At 37.3% G+C, this 20,523-nt stretch overlaps 1 protein-coding gene across 9 annotated transcripts in view; it reads left to right on the forward strand.

Annotated features, from left to right (window-relative positions):
• Positions 1-18,920, forward strand: part of LOC6035628 — a 365,398-nt gene extending 346,478 nt beyond the window's left edge. For 8 of the 9 annotated variants that reach the window (XM_038262378.1, XM_038262380.1, XM_038262383.1 and 5 more), the window contains one exon: positions 18,820-18,920. In XM_038262378.1, coding sequence (XP_038118306.1) covers positions 18,820-18,868 — 49 coding nt within the window. In that variant the 3' untranslated portion in view covers positions 18,869-18,920. Of the gene's footprint in view, positions 1-17,686 lie in introns of all 9 variants that reach the window. The other variant, XM_038262382.1, reaches the window with a different exon arrangement.
• Positions 18,921-20,523: the final 1,603 nt, after the last annotated feature.

Consider the following 20,523-nt stretch of genomic DNA (forward strand, 5'->3'; position numbering starts at 1 on the left):
TAACTTACTCCTGAAAAAAAATACAGCGTCCTCAAAACTCGTCTAAAACGTGATTTTTGAGCAAAAAAATAAAAAATAAATATATTTTTTAAATATTGAAATCCTTAAAAATGGATTTCCCCATACAAAATTATACACAGTAAAAAAATCTGTGTAAAATCGCATGCAAAAGCATGCACATCACCTTTGTGAGTAAAAGCATGTAATATTGTATGAGAAAACGAAGAATTTTCAATGCAATTATTTTTTAAAACACCATTGAAATTTTTTTTTTCGAAAATTGTGCATGGGTCTTGTGTGGCCTACCCAGTACATGTTTTAAAAATAATAAGGCAATTCTCTGAGATTTCTGTCATTCGATTTTTTTGCATTTTCTAATCCGGCTGAAACTTTTTTGATGCCTTCGGTATGGACAAAGAAGTCATTTTTCATAATAAGTTTGTCCATATATTTTTCCATACAAATTTGGCAGCTGTCCATACAAAAAATGATGTATGAAAATTCAAAAATCTGTATCTTTTGAAGGAATTTTCTGATCGATTTGGTGTCTTCGGCAAAGTTGTAGGTATGGATGGACTACACTGAAAAAAATGATACACGGTAAAACAAATTTGGTGATTTTTAATTTCACTTTTTGTCACTAAAAATTGATTTGCACAAAACACTTTTTTTATATGTTTTAGGGGACATCAAATGTCAACTTTTGAGAAATTTCCAGAATGGGCAAAAAATCATTGACCGAGTTATGATTATTTGAATCAACACAATTGATTTCAAAAAATCGAAAAATCGATCGCAAAAATTTTTCAATTTCATTTTTGATATAAAATTGAATTTGCAATCAAAAGGTACTGTAGTGAAATTTTGATAAAGTGCACCGTTTTCAAGTTATAGCCATAGGTATTTTTTTTAAATCGCAGTTATTGCGCCTTGCAGCATTTTCTAGAGTTTTGTGTCAATCGTGCTAGGCCTAGATTTTTTCATCACACTGCACAGTGGTCCAGATCGCAAAATTAAGTGGAAAATGGATTTTCCGAAAAATGGTTAAGTTTTGGAGCTTTGGTGTCTTCAGAAGAGTTGTTGCATATGGAAAGGGGCAACTTTTAGTTTGGTTGAAAATTAGGGTGGTTCACGATTAGGGTGATTTTGGAAATCTAACTTTACAGGAATATTTTTGGGAATTTTTTCGTCTTCTAAAAAGTTGACGGGCTTGCCATTCCAAGCAACTTTGTCGAAGACACCAAAATTTTATCTCGTAATCTACGCCTTCTACGACAAAATATATAGAAAGCATCTGAGCAAACCTTCAAAACTCAGTTTTTTTAACGTGGCAATTCAGGGTTAAGTTTTAGAGAAAAGTGGTATTCAGAGCACTTTTAGAGCTCTAAAAAACAAACATTTTTATTATCTGACAAGTCAATTTGGACTTAAGGGTCAAAAGTTACAGCGATTTTAAGGTAAAAAAGATGCAAATTTAAAACTTAAATATCTCGAAAAGGCGCAAGCCAAATTTTAAGCACTAGGCTGCATTTGAAAAAAGAGATCCAGCACTACAAACGCTGAAAAAATCTCAGGGGTGTTTTTCTTTAAACTCGAGATATCTTCATTTGAAAAAGTCTAATTTTCAAGGGAAAACCTTATGGGACCACCCTAACAAATTTTGAAAATTGTCCAAATATATGTTTATCCATGTAATTTTGCCCGCCGAATCTGAATCTGCCCTCAGAATTGACCCAAAGTGTCGAAAAATCGATTTTTGGTCATATTTTGGGTTTCCATGTAAAATTATCATTAGAACCCAAAATATGACCAAAAATCGATTTTTCGACACTTTGGGTCAATTCTGAGGGCAGATTCAGATTCGGCGGGCAAAATTACATGGATAAACATATATTTGGACAATTTTCAAAATTTGTTAGGGTGGTCCCATAAGGTTTTCCCTTGAAAATTAGACTTTTTCAAATGAAGATATCTCGAGTTTAAAGAAAAACACCCCTGAGATTTTTTCAGCGTTTGTAGTGCTGGATCTCTTTTTTCAAATGCAGCCTAGTGCTTAAAATTTGGCTTGCGCCTTTTCGAGATATTTAAGTTTTAAATTTGCATCTTTTTTACCTTAAAATCGCTGTAACTTTTGACCCTTAAGTCCAAATTGACTTGTCAGATAATAAAAATGTTTGTTTTTTAGAGCTCTAAAAGTGCTCTGAATACCACTTTTCTCTAAAACTTAACCCTGAATTGCCACGTTAAAAACTGATTTTGAAGGTTTGCTCAGATGCTTTCTATATATTTGTCGTAGAAGCGTAGATTACGAGATAAAATTTTGGTGTCTTCGACAAAGTTGCTTGGAATGGCAAGCCCGTCAACTTTTTAGAAAACGAAAAAATTCCCAAAAATATTCCTGTAAAGTTAGATTTCCAAAATCACCCTAATCGTGAACCACCCTAATTTTCAACCAAACTAAAAGTTGCCCCTTTCCATATGCAACAACTCTTCTGAAGACACCAAAGCTCCAAAACTTAACCATTTTTCGGAAAATCCATTTTCCACTTAATTTTGCAATCTGGACCACTGTGCACTGCTTTGCAGGACTAAGAACTGTCAACTTTGCGCACTTTGCATCTCAGTACTGCCCATAATTGAAAATTCGGCTATTATGCCAAATCAAGTATTCCGAGAAAAACGCGTTTTAGTGTTTGTCACAAAATCTCCGTCAAGGCAATTTCCCATAAGAGTGGCATATTAGCCGTTTGGTTTTTCGCATCGGCAGCCAAGTCTAAACACTATTTCAGTAAAATTCAAGTTCCAGAAGATGCGTTGGAACATCCTCTACCACCTGGTGCTAATATCTCGTTTTTGCCAATAGTGGATATTAGCCGTTTTTTCAATGGTGGGCAGAGTAGAGTGCTGCGGGATAATTTTCATCACAGTTGGCAAACTGATTTGCCATCACACCATCAACACAAATCAAGTGTAATGCATCGACTTCTGACCACAATCTATTCACCAAGCTGTGGTATCCGAGGCAGTAAGTCATTGAGATGGTCTGTTAAAGGTTCCTGGCTCGATTCTCGTAGTTGGAACTTTTGAGTTTTTTTTGACAGGTTATTTTTTTTCTAATGAGCTCGAGGGCATAATTCTATCGGCCACCTTGAGATGTGTTCGCTGAGTCTGTAAATGGTACCATAAATTGGCTATAAATTTAACAGAATTCTGGCTAAAATCAATACTTCGTAGACAAAAGAAGCCTTTACATTTTTCAGTAAAAACAGTTATTATCGTATTGGTGCTAGAACCGAAAGAACATATTTTTGAAAGACTTTATTAGAAAAGTTTACATGTATTAAATGGCATTGATACATCGGACAAGCTCCAGGGTAGCGAAGGGTAACAAAATACCCTCTCCATTGGAGAAACTCCGAGCATTCGTCCATCTCGTATTGATCGTATTGATCGGTAGCGTGAATTCCAGGCCGCTGTCTGTCGCCTCCCTATATGAGGACCGTAGCGGACGATAACCCTCAGACCGCTGGGCTTCATCGCCATGAAGGGGCCCCTCTCGGCAGCGCAGGATCAGCGGGAACCTGAAGATGCCTGTCCGCCCGACCGCTGGTTGTCCAACATCCGTCCGGCAAAAAGTCAAAGATCCATCGTAAGCCTCCGCAACTCCGCTGCATCCCGCACTGGAGACCACGATTCCGGAACAAGCCTTCGTCCCTTGAATCACTTAGCCGGTCCGTAAAGCTTTCTCTGGGCTAGACGAGCCATTAGTTTCTGAATTTCCAAAAATAAATAAATAAACATAAACAGCCTGCCATAGCAACGGATATCTTCGTCATCACTGTGAAGGAAAATCACTGTGATGAAAATAATTGCGCAACACTCTAGTAAAGTGCGAAATGCGCAATATATTTTTTTTTTTTAATTAGTGCCCATGTTTGCCCACCTTCGTAAAAAATATTTTTCAAAAGTTGAACAAATTCTCTATATTATGTTTTTTTTTAACTTTGTTGATACGACCCTTAGTTGCTGAGATATTGCCATGCAAAGGTTTAAAAACAGGAAAATTGATGTTTGTTCTCACCCAAACAACCCACCATTTTCTAATGTCGATATCTCAGCAGCTAATGGTCCGATTTACAATGTTAAAATATGAAACATTCGTGAAACATTCCAATATTTTCAAAAAAATTAAATCAAGACTAACATTCAAAAGGATCAAACATTCAATATGAAATGTTAGTTTTGATTAAAAATGGTTCATGGGTCCTGGGAAAATAATACTTTGTTGTGAGACTTTCTTCAAACTAGCTCAGAAAGGCGGTACAAACCCAACAAGTGCAAGTTTCTGCATATCACTGTATTTTACCGTACAACTATAAACATCACGTTCGCCGTAGCGATTCTTAAACTCTAAATCAGGCCTGATTTTCTTACTCACTCATGCTTGGCTTCTTTTTCTTCGGCACCCGCGTGCTCGCACGTCGCTGGACAGCCACACCGACGAACGCGTACTCTGTCTTGGCCGCTCGCGGCCCGCAGGATCGCTGCACGCAGGTGATCTAGGCGATCACCTTCTTGCCGCCTTCCGCAGACGACACCAGCCGCAGCTTCTTTGCTCGTTCCGGGCGCGCGTGTCGACTTGGCCCGCTCTGCTCCTGACCACGTGGGCTGGTCTGCCCGCGGTGAACTCGACTGCCCCACACTTCTTCAGCACCGGTCGACGCCGCTGCCCTCGCACAGCTGGCTAGCTGGCCTCTCTCCGCGCCCTCGCGATTGGTGCCTGACACCAACTCGCCCCGCGTCTCTCGACGCTGTTGATCCGCCAAACGAATCCGATCGCTCGCGAAAACCCTCGCGGTGACGTCCCGGCCGTCTCGTGCAAGCTTCGCCCGTGTTGCTGCTCCGGTACCGCGCAGATTAGGGCCGTTCTAAGCCTCCGAAGAAAAAGGGATCCGATCGTTGCTGAACTGGCCTTCGGTTCTGGACGATCCTCGTGGGTCTTCACACGGTTCTCTTTCACCGGTGTTCGAATGGTGATTTGGCAGCAAATCGGCGTTCCTTCGGCGTCCTGGTGGTCTCTGGACGGGGTGGTTACCGCTTCCAGCGGTGTGCTTGGACGTTTCCGGTGCCCTTGGTCCTTGTTCCGATTCTCTGGCACGACCGTCCCACGTGTGGGTGTGCCTGCACGCTTGCGAAGATGCGCTCGAGCCGCCGACGCTGTCTCAGCCTATCAGGTGATCCGCGGACGTTTCGTGGCTGTTCCGTGCGGCTACCAGGCGAACAATCCAGCCCGGTTCCTCCTTCGGCTGGCGAGCTCTTCTGTGGCGTTGTCCGCACCAATTTCCCCCGATACGGCAACTGCACACACGCGCGACGCACTTGCACGTGGTTTTTTCCGCGCAGCGTACGGAACGATCCGCACCAGATGGATTTGCGATGGTTTCTGATGGCAGCTGGCTTTTTCTGCAGCGACGGAAGTGTTGTCCTTTTCCCCCTGCTGGTGTGAGCGAGTCGCGACGATTGTGTGTTGTGGTTGCGGCGCAAGAAAATTGTAGCACGCGTTGTGCTGTCAAGGCGATCCTCGGTGGCGAATTGTGTTCGATGTTTTTGCACGCTTAATGTTTTTCCTTGTTTGCGCACTTATTACTCTTTCTAACTGTCTAACTTTACTCGAATATTCTACGATCTGCTTACACATTACAACTTACAATGTAACCAATAACGGAAACGCTTGATTTGATTCAGTGGTCGGTCATTTACATGTGACAAAACGTCCTCTGACTAACTTCTATATGGGTAGTTGTCGTACTTGTAGGGTGTGACAAGACAGCACGATTGAATCGCAACTACTGTATGGGTTTTTACGGTTTTTGTTGAATATCTCAGGAATGAATGAATTGACAGCTGCACAAAATGGTGTTCTTTACTCAAAGTGGCTCAAAATCGACATGCGACAAGTTAGAACGATCACAATGAACAGTTCTGCCTCGGATGTCGTAAATAATCATTTTTACTTCCAATCTCTTGCGGATATATTTTGACACCTTTGAAAGTACTTAGTCAAAGTTTTTATTGATGGGTTTTTTTGCAATCATCCAAGCGTATACGAATGCTCATAGTAATCTGACTAAGCAAGAAAAGTTTTCAAAAAATTCACTGAAGTTCTTGAACTAAATTGAACAACTAGAGGCACTACAGTTTGGAGCTATTGCCTCCTTGGAATTGGCCTAACTTGTTCTAAATTCAGTGTGGCCAGTTGTTTACTATTCTTAGTTTTTTTTTAAATCTAACAAAATTAAATTTCAATCAAAACATGTTCAAAATGTCTATTACGTTAAGAGAACATACTCTCGCCAAACTATGTACATAAATGAAAACTCATGGCAAAGCTTCAATGCAGCTTAACAACATTGTTACAAAGAACACATATTTACGATACGCTCACAACGACAAAATACACAAACCCACCTACATACACACACACACACACAACTATAATTTAGCTGCTACTACTAATTTCCATACACTCACCCACCCACGTGTGCAACCATAGGACAAATTTAGAGAGTATTGTTAACCTTCTAGTTTTTGTGTCTAACGCATTAACGAGATGCTTTTCATTTCGGAAAACCTCCCCTCACCACCTCCGATGTAATCTGATAGAAAAGTATAACTTAAATTGCAGTGCCCCGTCCCAAGTGTGTGCTTCAGTGTTTAGATTAACCGAACAAACGCGTGTAAATACAAGTTTGCCCCAAACCCCACGAATCCCGTGTAAATATCTACGAGCACGCCAGAATCCTCTGAATAGGCAACAGCTACAGAACTAGCAGCAACAGAGCATCGTTGTCACGATGGTTGAGAATTTTTATATTCATATACACACATACACACGCTGAGAGATTTTAACCTGATGTAACGTGCGCGCCTACGCCCTTGAATGATTGAGAGTTGTAAAACTAGAGCATAAACTGCATTCCGATACATAACTAGATGTTTATTCGTGTTGTAAGGGGGGGGGAACGGGCAAGAGCGGGAGAAACATAAACACCCATTAAATGTGTATTTGTGCAACATTGTATGTGCGGAGTACTTATGAAATTATGGAGCGCAAATTATGCTACGTAACTGGAAATTGTAGAATTCATACACAATACAAGCAAAGCAATGTAATTGGGCCAATGTCGACGTCTAAACAAAGAGTCTATTCTGCTTCCTAATAGTAGTTTATGCAACAAGTTGCAAAAAGAGGATTTTTTCAGCACGAGTCGTGAACCTCGTTGGATAAATACGAAGAGTGCTGAAAAAAACAAGTTTTGCAACGAGTTCCATACAACTTTTTTTGCAATTCCCAAAAACACTCACTGAGTGAAATTATAAGTCAAATTTTCATGTATTTTGTCAATAAATCGTTTAAATAAAAAAAAATGTTGAAAAGTGTTACTTATCGAAACAAGTGCTGAAAAGTAGAACTTTTCAGCATTTATTTTGAAAAGTGTTGCTATTCTATTCTGTTATTTTTGGTACAGAAAAGTAGGTTATTTCGTCGTTCAAGAATTACAGGAAAATTGAGTAGTTTCACGACGGAATTGCAAAAATAAATATTCTTTCTATTCTCGTTCCTAACGTAAACATCAACTGTCGTAAGCAGGATAGACTCTTTGTTTACAATTTGACACTGGCCCGTTTAGATTGTTTTGCTTGAAATACTAGAATTCAAAACTGACAAGAGTCGAAATGTCGGTCTTCTTTAAATTTTTCGTTTGTACGTTGGAAAAGGTGAACTTTTAATGTAAAAAAATGTTTTGACACACCTTCATTTAAAAAAACTGTAAATTATCAGCAAAAATATGCAGCAATTCCCCACAAAACCAGCCTTCGATTCGAAGTTGTCCGATAGGGCTAAAAATAGAATTGGCGTTTCCCTGGTCGAAATAATTAGACCAATATATTTTTTTTTGCACATTGGGGAGCGTTCTTTTATTACGTAACGCAGTTGGGGGAAGAGGCTCGGAGGCCGTGCTCTACATATATTTTTTGACTTTCTTACTAAAGAAAGGTATAGGTTTTACTTGAAGGCTGGACGTCATTTCCATCTTCGTAAATATGTCGATTCAGCATGAATTTTAATCGGAAAAATCGTCAAAAAATCACAGTGCATCGATTTTTGACGCTCTATCGATTCACCTTGACAGAACTCGTCTATCTCCAACCCTCGAATTTTGAGAAAATAAATTCTGTGGAGGTCGAGTGATGTTCGTATGAAGTAAAATATTGCAAAATGTTGTGTCGCGTCGTTCTCAGCTCCCATATATCCGATTTCGATTCTTCTAAATGCAGATGAAAGCTAGTGTGCTGAACCTGGGCGAGTTGCCACGCAAATTTTGAAATATCCATCTGTTTTCGGATGCGGCCAGACTTTTCAACAAAATACACAGTTTTCAAATGAAAATATGGTCAATTTTTTCATTTCCATATCTTTAATTTATCTCAAAAATAGCATTTTTCGAGCTCTACAACCTCCCAAATTTTCATCCAGATTCATAATATGGTTCTGGAGTTAGAGCCGTTTTGTTAACCTACCATAAGAAAAAAACCTAAAAAGGTAAAAGCCCACCCGGTGACCTTCGCCAACATTTTTCATTACTGATTTTATCCGAAATTTCTTTCTACATTCATAGTACAGACCATGAGTGAGCATCTGAAACAAATTCGACATCGATCGGCAATCCCGATCAATTTTTAGAACGATTTACTTTTTGCCTTTCTTACTTAAAAAAAGGTATAGGTTTTACTTTAAGGCTGGACGTCATTTCCATCTTCGCAAATATGTCGATTCAGCATGAATTTTAATCGGAAAAATCTTCAAAAAATCACACTGCATCGATTTTCGACGCTTCGTCGCCTAGTCGACAAGTCTGGAGTTTTTTTGAAAAGGTCCAATAAACCAAATTTTCAGTTTTTGCTTTTTTGGTGTTTTTTAATACCCCTGACTCAATGCGGTTTAAAAAAACACCCAAAAAGCAAAAACTGGAAATTTGGTTTATTGGACCTTTTCAAAAAACTCCAGAAGTTGTCAAGTTGAGCTTCAAATACTGGCGCGCGAATGCTGGCGCATATATTTTGTGGCTCGACTTATACTCGCTTTGTAGTAGCTTGTATCGATGTTTTCTACAACATGTAAGATATCGTAGCTTTTCGGTTTCTTTTGCCCTGTCCGTTTTTGCATAACTGTCCAATGTTTATGCAAAAACTTTCAATGCTGGCGACGCCAATGGCTTTCTACCTAAGGTTCTCGCGATTGAGTGTGTAATGGTGCGGTTGTTAAAAATAGCTATCTCTGACTCTGTCACTTTTGTAGAAGCTGAATGGCTAGCTTCCCTGCACTGTGCGGCACACGCGATTCACTTGTACCTCGGTTTTGCTTAGCTTGGTGCGCTGGAACGATGAACCAAAATACAGTCATCCCTCATATTCGGAACAGTTCACAGATCGGCCAATGTTCAACCAATCATATAAAATCGATAATTGAACATAATGATTTGCTTTTACCTTCATGTGAAAGCTTTTCTTGCGATCTTTCGATTGATGTATAGACCGGCTGTACATTTTTACGTTTTATATCAAGTTTTCAAAGAAAAACATTGGCCCTTGAAATCCACAAATTCGGAACACTTTTTTCTTACGATGTGAACAAACTTTTCTTTGTCACCAGGAGTACATATTTTTTACAAAATAATGACATCGCACTTTGAAACCAATAAAACTCATGCTTAGTAACGTTTTATGAATGGTCTGATAACTGTTGTTCCACAATTGTGGGAGACACAATAACATCCCACAATCATGGAACAGGCAATTTGGAGGCAGTGTTTTGCTGCTCTGGATAAAATAGTCTTGAAATTCAGCTTTTGTTTAAAAAGTATTACTCTTACTAGTGAAATAGCCAGAGAATGTCCAAAAAAGGCCCTAAAAATAGCAGGGTCGGCAGAAAATTTGCATTTTGCATTCAATTGACAAATTACCAGTGTTCCGAATTTGTGGGTGTTCCGCATATGTGGGATGACTGTACCATCCCCTTTGGTTCATCACACGTACCGAAGCTAAAAAACCAAAACCGCGGAGTGCGTTGTCACTGGCGCATGGGAAGCTTGCTATGATCGCGTTTGTCATAAACGCTTGTTTGATTACAAACGTACAAACATATTGTACGATTGAAAATATTCTTCTGGTGAAAATTTCGGTTTTTATTTCTTTTGGAAATCATATCATTTATAATACATTGATTTTATCATAAGACTTTCTTTTGTGCTGACGTTATAAATAAACAAAGTCGATGTTACGAATTGAAAAAAGTTCTTGTTATATTCTTCAGTAAGAAAGGCTCTATCTCACTCCAGGTGGGATTAAATCGGGTTTTTTGAAATTTGTATGGAAATTTTATTACGAGGGGGAGGGGTGTATGAATCAATTTTTTTTTTTGCGTTGCGTAATAAAATAACGCTTCCTGAGGGTGGCATCAATACTAATGTCTGGAGAAAATTAAAATACAAATAGCAAATGTAAAGTTCCACAAATTAAGTAAATAATTTAAAAAATATATATATTGTAGGTTCCTCTACGAAATCGAAAATAATGTCTACATCGAGAAAGGCCATTCAACCACACGAATCGAGGTGGAACCTTTTTTTCCAATAAAAGGATAAAGGATACTAATATCGGTATCTTTCCATCAGCCAGGGGCCGGACATCATCACAAACCTGTCGCCTTACACCGTCCAGCTTTTTGGCTGCTGGTTGTTGGACAAAATGTAATATCGATGTTTTGGTCAAAGGACATTTTTGGGATCGTGGGAGAAAGTGAGTGAGTGTGTGCTCGTAACCCCTGGGTCTGTGGGGCATGCCCCAACCCAAGGCCTAAACCACATAGCGTGGCTAGCAAATGTGAAAAGTGCTAGTACCTTTATTGGGAGAAAGCTCTTATTTTAGAGTCGATTGGTTTGAAATCAATTCGTTGTTTTTTTCTTCAAAAACATATAAAGTTGAATAATTGTGTCAAAATTTAGCCCAATATAGATCGGTTTACCTTATTTTTCGTCTTCTTCACTTTCTGTAGGTTTTTCTGAAGAGTACGGTCTATTGGAAGCTTTTAAGGTTGGCCAATTAATCTGACCAGCCAAGATAAACCTGAATTCGAGAAGTCAATTTTGTTTTATTTTTTAGCTGAGACTGCTCAAATCAGATGTTCAAGAGGACAATTTAACTTAAAATTTGTCCTTTCCCTTTTTTGTAAGGATTCCTATTCCAGAAATAAACCTGGCTTATTATAGTTGCAGGGTATTTTAGTTAATTAAATTAAAATACTCCATCTCTACAGCTACGACTTGCAGGAGAAGAGTCAAATAGCAAATTATGAATTCATTATTTTGCGCTCCTCTCAATGCCATTTGGCGCACTGCTTGAATCTCATTCCGACAGACTCCATAGAATTGCTGTCGCCATTTTTTGAAAGTATAAATATTTCATCCCCTGTCAGCTGTGCAAATTTTTATCCCAGTGTTTATATTGCTATGTTGGTTGTCATTCAATGGTTCCATGGTGGCTCGAAAAATAAAAGCAAATGTTCTCTCTCTAACCTTGAACGTTGTTCAAAACTGATGATCTAATTTGCTAACTTTTGTCTTCTGGTAAGGAATAATTCAAAAACTCATGCTGCAAAAATCATCATTTTACAGCTTGTTGCAACTACTTTTCAGTAAAGTATGCAAGTTATCGGAAACTGAATTCAGAATAGCCCTAAAAACTTTGAATCCTCAGATCTTGAAGTCTTGATAGTTTCATATCTGTAAATCTTCTAAAATTAACTTCTCAGGTTTTAAACCTTCAAAACTTCGATCTTTGAACTCGAAATCCTGATATAGTTTAAATATTTAAATCATAATTTCTTAGAAATTTCAGCTCATAAGATCTTCAAATCTGAACTGCACGATCCATTTGATATTGCCACAAAAAATGCAAAACTGAACTCCAACCCGCCGTTAGCACCACTAGAGCGCAGACTAAACCCCACATAAGTATATCTTTTTCCGGACATTTTCCCGGAACCTTTTCTCCTCATACTCCCACATGGAAAAATGAGTGCCGAAGGACGACGACGACGACGACGCCGTCAAAAGCCAAACCACCTAGAGTGAGAGCTGGCCCAGCCAGCATGCTTTATGGTGGTTTTATAGCGAGTGTGACAAGCTAACCGCTTAATTAAATACGCCATGCTAATTAAGTCATTAAGCTAGATAAATTAGCTGATTAACGACGTGCCTTTCGCGCGCGCCAGCTAAGTCCTTTATCTTTCTCTCAAAAGGACACTGCAGTTGGTTGACGAGGTTGTCTTGGTGGGGAGTTGCTGTTTTCTTGGGAAATTAATTTAACACCCAAGCTCTCAAGATTGAGACTTTAATTGCCTGGAAACGATTGCGATAAATGGGTGCAGTGCCATTGGTGGCATTCATGACAATCTGTCACGTGGATTATGAAATTGAATTCGCTAGGTTTCTTAGCATTTACCAGCTTATCTATCATTGAAATGTATGATTTGATGTTTCAATCTTGTCAGAAGATTTGAATTCCCATTTTTAAGTGTGCAAAATACCCATTATCAGCACATCATCCGTCGATTGAGGTCGACAAGATGAAAGTGCCATCTGCCGATACGAATGCCAAAGGCCACGATGCCACAATGAAATCGTACTTAGTCTTGTAACTTGTAACTTGTAACGATTACGTCCTCAGGCCATTCCACATCAAGTGGCGGTTGCTGTGGCGTCCTTTGTGGTCACGAACAAAGATGCGAAGAAAGTTGCCCGTCCCCAGAGGATTAAGCTACTCTGGACCACTGCTGCTGGTCTTCATGAATAATTGACCTCTGGCCAGACAGAGAGTGGTTTTCCCCGGAAAGATTTTCGAAGGTTTCGTGTCTGGAATGATTAAGTTTGCCTGCACGGGGATGAAGCTACGCGATTCTGTAAGTGTCGAGGGAAAGATTATTCTTCTTTCTTCGACAGATTTGCTGGGAATATTTAGGAAGTTGAATTGGATATTTGGAACAAAGAAAAAGAGGGCAAATATTAACCTTAACCTGAAACTTGGATTTTCCCGGACCTTTTCATCGCACTTTTGACAACAAGTCGACGTCGTCGTGCTATCATGTCGCACCCGCCATTTTGACGTTCCGAGAAAAACGAGTTTTAATGTTTGACCTTGAATATACAAAAACGAGAGCACGCAATGTAAACAATAGCAAACACGTTTTGTTTGGCTGACCATTCTGTACATTGTCCCAAAGTTTGGTTGAAGTTGGTTGCTGGAGTCCCGAGTTATAATTACAAATGTTTACGGTAGTCTAGCTTGTACGTGCGACAAACGCATCCTGACTTTCCTGGCCTCAAATCCCTTTGGCCTTTTGTCGCACTTACATCAATTTTCAGGGAGTGACAAGATAGCACGACAGGATTGAAACTTCTTTTATATGTAGAGTGACAAAAAATTTCGTAGCTTTTTTGGTTTTCATTGAATATCTCAGGATTGAAATCGAATTTTGGGGATCTGTGAAGGTCAAAAGATGAGGCATTGTGAGCTGCACAAAATGGCGTTCTTAACTCAATTCGGCCCAAAATGCACGTACGACAAGTTAGCACGATGGCGACGAAGTATTCAAATATCTTGGCATGCAGTTAATGGTTTGTTGACTTTCTGTCATTTAAAATTGTAAATTTATTAATTCAGTTCATCTGGTGCAAGTTACAGTCGACTCTCTGGTTGACAAAATATGTAAAAGAGACCATCGAGGAAAAGAAGCTTCAGTTAAGAGAACGATGAAAAATGAAGACTCGATTGGAAATATTGTTTTCGTGATACCCAGCGATTGGCTGATGCACGCAGAGATTTGCTTTGATTTTTCGACTCTCACCAGCACACCATCATTAATTGCTTCAGGATCTTTTCCGAAAGAAATCCGGGAAAAGATCCGACAACAATTTGTTCTACAGTAGACTCTCTCTGTGTCGACCAGAGATACCACTGTAATTTGAATCGGATTTTCAGACCCCCTCCCGCTCCAAATGTCATAGCTCCGTTTTTCACACTCTCACTCTCTGAAAAATGTTTATGCAAGCCACAACAACAACAACAACAATTTGGTCTTTAGTATTGAGAATGAGAACACATTTTTGGAAGAAATACAATTTAAAGGACCGCCGAAAAGGTTCATCGAGATAGAAAGAAAATCGAGGAAAGAATAATGAGCAGTTCTCTAGGATTTCGGTCATTCGATTTTTTTTTGTATTTTTTAATCCGACTGAAACTTTTTTGGTGCCTTCGGTATGCCCAAAGAAGCCATTTTGCATCATCAGTTTGTCCATATAATTTTCCATACCAATTTGGCAGCTGTCCATACAAAAATGATGTTTGACAATTCAAAAATCTGTATCTTTTGAAGGAATTTTTTGATCGATTTGGTGTAGGTATGGATACGGACTACACTGAAAAAAAATAATACACGGTAAAAAAAATTTGGTTATTTTTTAATTTAACTTTTTATCACTAAAACTTGATTTGCAAAAAAACACTATTTTTAATTATTTTTATTTTTTTATATGTTTTAGAGGCCATAAAATGCCAACTTTTCAGAAATTTCCAGATTGTGCAAAAAATCATTGACCGAGTTATGTATTTTTTAATCAATACTGATTTTTTCAAAAAATCGAAATTTTGGTCGCAAAAATTTTTCAACTTCATTTTTCGATGTAAAATCAAATTTGCAATCAAAAAGTACTATAGTGAAATTTTGATAAAGTTTACCGTTTTCAAGTTATAGCCATTTTTATGTAACTTTTTTCAAAATAGTCGCAGTTTTTCATTTATTTAAATTAATGCACATGTTTGCCCACTTTTGAAAAAAATAATTTTGAAAAGCTGAGAAAATTCTCTATATTTTGCTTCTTGGGGCTTAAATGATACGACCTTTAGTTGCTGAGATAGTGCAATGCAAAGGTTTAAAAACAGGAAAATTGATGTTTTCTAAGTCTCACCCAAACAGCCCACCATTTTTTAATGTCGATATCTCAGCAACTAATGGTCCGATTTTCAATGTTAAAATATGAAACATTTGTGAAATTTTCCGATCTTTTCGAAAACAATATTTTTAAAATTTTCAAATCAAGACTAACATTTTAAAAGGGCGTAATATTGAATGTTTAGCCTAGGATACTTCTGATTTTGAGTGTACAGATAACAACAATAGAGGAGAAAATCGTGACGTCAGAAATAAACTCAAATCACTTAAAGCTCATTTTGTGAGTGATTTTAACAATTTTGCCTAGTTTGACAGCAAAATTTTGTCCCGAGTTGCTTTTCTCCTCTATAGCTGAAGTAATATTGAGATATCGGGGTAATTCTCCACCAACTCACACGAAATTGGAAAAAGTTGCTCCGACCCCTCTTCGATTTTCGTGAAACTTTGCTCTAAGTGGTAATTTTGGTCCCTGATCACGAATCCGAAGTCCATTTTTCGAAATTTCGTGACAGTGGGGCGGTACGACCCCTTTCATTTTTCTGGTTTTTTACTAAGACAAGTTTTTCAGTGATTTGTAGCTCGCAACCGTGAAGAGATAGAAACTTGGTGTCAAAAGGGACTTTTGTGTAAAATTAGACGCCCGATTTGATGGCGTACTCAAAATTTCTAAAAAAAACGTATTTTCATCAAAAAAAGTTAAAAACTAGTTTTAAAATCGCTGCCATTTCCCGTTACTCATCTGTTAAAAATCGTGAGACATGCCATTTTATAGGAAATTTAATGTACTTTTCGAATCTGAAATAACCCAGAAGGGTATTTTTTTTCATTTAGAACAAACTTTTTCATTTTAAAATTACGTGGTTTTTCTAACTTTGCAGGGTTACATTTTAGAGTGTAACAATGTTCTACAAAATTGTAGAGCAGACAAAAACAAAAAAATTGTAAAAAAACACACATCGGGCGTCTAATTTTACACTAAAGTCCCTTTGACACCAAATTTCTATCTCTTCACAGTTGCAAGCTACAAATCACTGAAAACGTGTCTTAGTAAAAAAAACAGAAAATGAAAGGGGTCGCACCGCCCCACCGTCACGAAATATCGAAAAATGAACTTTGGATTCGTGTTCAGAAATCAAAATTAGCCCTTAGAGCAAAGTTTCACGCAAATCGAAGAGGGGTCGGGGCAACTGCTGTGTGAGTTGGCGGAGAATGATCGAACATCGACTATCACGTATTTTGCACGTATTTTTGACAGGTTGGTGATTGTATCGAAACAGGGGGAATTTGCGTATGTTTATTTCAAGAAGATTTATCTAATTTGTTGATTTTCCCTATTAATCAACTAATTTTGCAAAGCATTGAGATGAAATTAGCTTGTCCACTTCCAACTGAGCTATTTACAACTTGATTTTAGTTGAAATCGACTTTTAGAATAAATTTCATACTTTTCCCGTATTTTGAGGTAAACTTTCCTGCTTATTTCCTACTTAGCTGTTCATCATCCCTCTAATTCCCCAATTTGTTTCGATAGTTTTTATTTTTCCCGTGTTCAGTGGGTCATTTTGAGTAACTTTTGTTCTACGAACTACTTTACTGTTCTTGTTTTATGCTTTTATAATTTCATTTAATTTACATGTACCATGTTTAGTTTTCGTTTGCTTCTGAGAGTGTTTGGCTTGTTCTTCCTTATGTAATTCAAGTTGTTTCATGTTTTTAACAGCCGCCATTAAATATTTTGCTTGTTTTCAAATTTTCTTCTGTACCATTATCATTGGAATTGTAATAAAATGCGTAGAGGCATAGTTTGGGCCATTACAAACATTACTGCATACTTATTTATGCATAAAATATTAGAAAAGTTCGTAAAAACACAGCCAAAGTTGACCCCTGAAAAAATACATTTTTAAAAACATTAGCAACGTCGCATAAACTAGTCAAACTTCCAATCTTGATGTTTACTAAACATTTAAAATATGTAAATTTTAAATTGAAAGATTTAAAAGAATTCAGTTAAATTAACTTTTTTTAGATCTAGAAAAGATCTAACGTGGAAAAACACGATGAAAATACATGCGTTCCTCCTAGTCATTCTTTATGATTTTACCACTTATGCACAAAAAGTGCACCACATAATTCTCAGATGGATTACCAGATTTATGTTTTCGTTGCGTTGTTTTAGTACTAGTACCGAGTGTAGTTAGAGACAGTACGCAACAATGTAGCCATTAGTCGCTGGCTTTAACTATGTTTAGCATTTATGTAAAATAAAAACAGTAGTAATCCGGCCAAAAAAAACTTTACTTGATCTATAAAAATGAAGATTCTCCACATGTGTTTGTGTGAAAAAATGCTTTTCAGTCAAAATTATATGTCTCGCTTTAAAAAAAAGAACCTTTTTTGTTAGTCTCCTTTGTTTAGTGATGTATAAATAACATAGAAGGTACAGCTTACTAGTAGGAAAATACACTCGACAAAAACACTACCACAAATACAAACAAACAAACAATAAAACACTTTTCACAAAATTAGTTAAACTGGCATCACTAATAAACGCTTATTTTTTCTTTCTCTTTTCCTTCTTCAAACCGTACGACCGACTCCTTAAAACCCAATCAGGTTATAATCTCGGTTGTACCTTACACCAGCACGAACCCGTCGAGATCCGCATAATCTTCCTGCCCAGATCCGGCGTCGTGTTGCAGTGTAAAATGCTAAAATTAGAACCTAAGTAAAACTATTGTTTGTACATGAGTTTCTTTTCTGTGAAAAACGCGATTTAGATATTTGCGATCTCGATAGAAACGATTAGAATTTGTATAAGTGCGGTTAGTTAGCCATTAAGGAAGGTATGATAAATTCAACTCCATCAAATCTGAACATTATCAGCAAAACAGTTTCAATAAACTGATATCAATCGACAAACGATGAGCTTTAACTACGCCCGGTACTCACTTCTTATGAGTTTGATCGTTAAATTGGGGACGAGTTTTGTAAATAAAGTAAAAAAACGTACTTTTCTAGAAAACGGGAAAAATTAATCGAATTCATAGTTTAATAAATATTAAACGTCAAACAAACTTTACGCGATTGATTAAGTAAGTATTTTCTTATAATTAAGTGAAGTAGCTTATACGTTCAGTAAGGCGTAAACAGTATGAACATCGTTTTTTCCTGTAGAAAAAAAAGAAATCTTAAAATATTTCACTAATTTCAACCTACTTGCAATATTTTTATCTGTCATCATTAAAAATTCAATGCATTGAAGAAAAACATCCTAGTTGATTAATTAAACTTAGTTTTGTTCCATGCAAATTAAAAAAAAAAACATTTTATATCTCTTTCAAAATCATTTTTTCTCAATTCTACACGATACAATTTTAACATTTTCAGCAAGGATCAGTCTCAATTCACTGAAATGTTTGGATTTTGTTCCACGTTGCATGCTGACAACATTTGATTTTTCGACAAATGCAACAATCTCACAAAAAATTCCGCAACGCAACAACCTTTTAACCAAAACATTAGCCTGTGCCTTGCCATCCCTTAGTTTATTCTCATCACCGTTACTTGCCCTGCAGCATGCGAAAAAAAACAAACACCGCAAACTCACGCAATTAACCTGACCTCTTCATCAACATCCAACAATCCCTTCTTCATTGCCCGCGAACAGCACCAAAATATACTCAGTTTAATTAATTAAACTTTTTCCCCTCTGTACGTGTTTCATTTTTTTCTGATTTATTTCACAGCCAATACTCGCCACCGCTTGAAAATGGCCCCGAAAAGGAACGCTACTAAAAAAACGATGGCTTTTCCTTAAGGTCGTTTGATAAATGAGAGAAAAAAAACTTGAACACTGATACGAAGTCATTTAAATTTAGAATTCATTAAAGTAACACAGTTTGAAAAATAAGAGCATAATTGATGATGATGACATAAGCACAATTAAACCTACTTAGAACTGAACTAAATTTTATTTAAAAAAAAATTCATTAATTATTTGAAACAATATCACTTTAGTTTTTAATTTACCAATAAAACGCCCCTCTTACCCTTTTTAAATCTATTTCCGGCGCCACTTCTGATTGGCATTCGTTATGGAAAGGGACGGACACACACATTGCATTCAAATTGGCGGAACGATTTACAGAGCACTTCAATTAGCTTTTCCAGGGCAGACACTTCAGCCTCCGGAAGGGTTGACATCCAGTGTCCAGAATCTAGAAAGGTGATTAGCATAAATGGGATTTGATCGGCAAATTGGGTCTGTTATTCAACATCCCGGGAAGCTTCACAGTAGACCAAAAAAGATAGTAGATTGTTGAGAAATTAAGAATTTTAGTCTCTTTGATAAAATTTTACCTCAATTCATAAGTATAGAGCGTCCAATTTCTCGGGGTTACAAAATTTCCGGGAAACGAGAAACTTTCAGCTCATTTCTAGGGAAAATTGAAATTTATTGAAAATTGTTTTGATCCTGGTTCTGATTAATATTTTGCGCCAAAATTGTATAGAATAGCAACAGAAATGGACAAAATAAGTGGGAGAATAAATTAATGCCTTGACAGCAAACAACTTCAAGAAAATATATAAATTTCCTAAATTCAGGCAGTCTTTCAATTCAAACAGTGAGCAAAATGAATCCATGCTACAAAATCATAAACTTGCATTTAAATATGTTTCTGTGAACAGATTGAAAGAATACCATGAAGAATAATATTGACGCTTTAAGGGGTTACATACATGTAAATCTGCAAAAATGTCAAGGCTTGGTATTGGTACACACTTAATTTGTTTTCAGGACAATAACATAAACATTTTTAACTATAATCAACATAAATTTGAAGATATTTGGTTGCATCATTGCCGAGTATAGCTATTTAAAGTTATTAGTTTCAAAAAACGGGTGCCACGATATCTCAACACTGCTTCGACCAAATCGGCTCAAAATTTTAGTGAGGACTCATTGAACCAGTCCCGTGTGCATGACGAAGGCCTATTAAAAAAATTAAATATAAAAATATTGTTATGCTTTTCATACAAAAAATCGTCAGTTTTTGATTTTTGCATTTTTTTAATTTCAAAATCGGGCTTCGTCATGCAAACGGGATATGTCTTGAGAGTCTTCACCCCAAATTTCAGCCAATTTGGCCTATCCAATCTCGAGATCTCGTGGCACCTGTAAATCAATTCGGGTTTCCAAGAAAAACGCTCACAAAGTTTGACAGTCCGCTTTGCGCATAGCAAAATTTTAAGCTTAAATCGTCTTCTACTCGCTTATATCATGAGATATCTTCATGAAACTTTCAAAGGATTTAATAAATATTTCAACATATAAAATTTTGAGATTTTCTACTTGTATGTAACCCCTTAAGCTGCAATAAAAAAAAATCATGCAGAAAATATATTTCTCTAAGCAAATCTTTTTTCCAAGAACTAATCTTACTGGTTTG

Source organism: Culex quinquefasciatus, chromosome 3 (assembly GCF_015732765.1).
Source record: "Culex quinquefasciatus strain JHB chromosome 3, VPISU_Cqui_1.0_pri_paternal, whole genome shotgun sequence".
In the NCBI taxonomy this organism is placed as follows: Eukaryota; Metazoa; Arthropoda; class Insecta; order Diptera; family Culicidae; genus Culex; species Culex quinquefasciatus.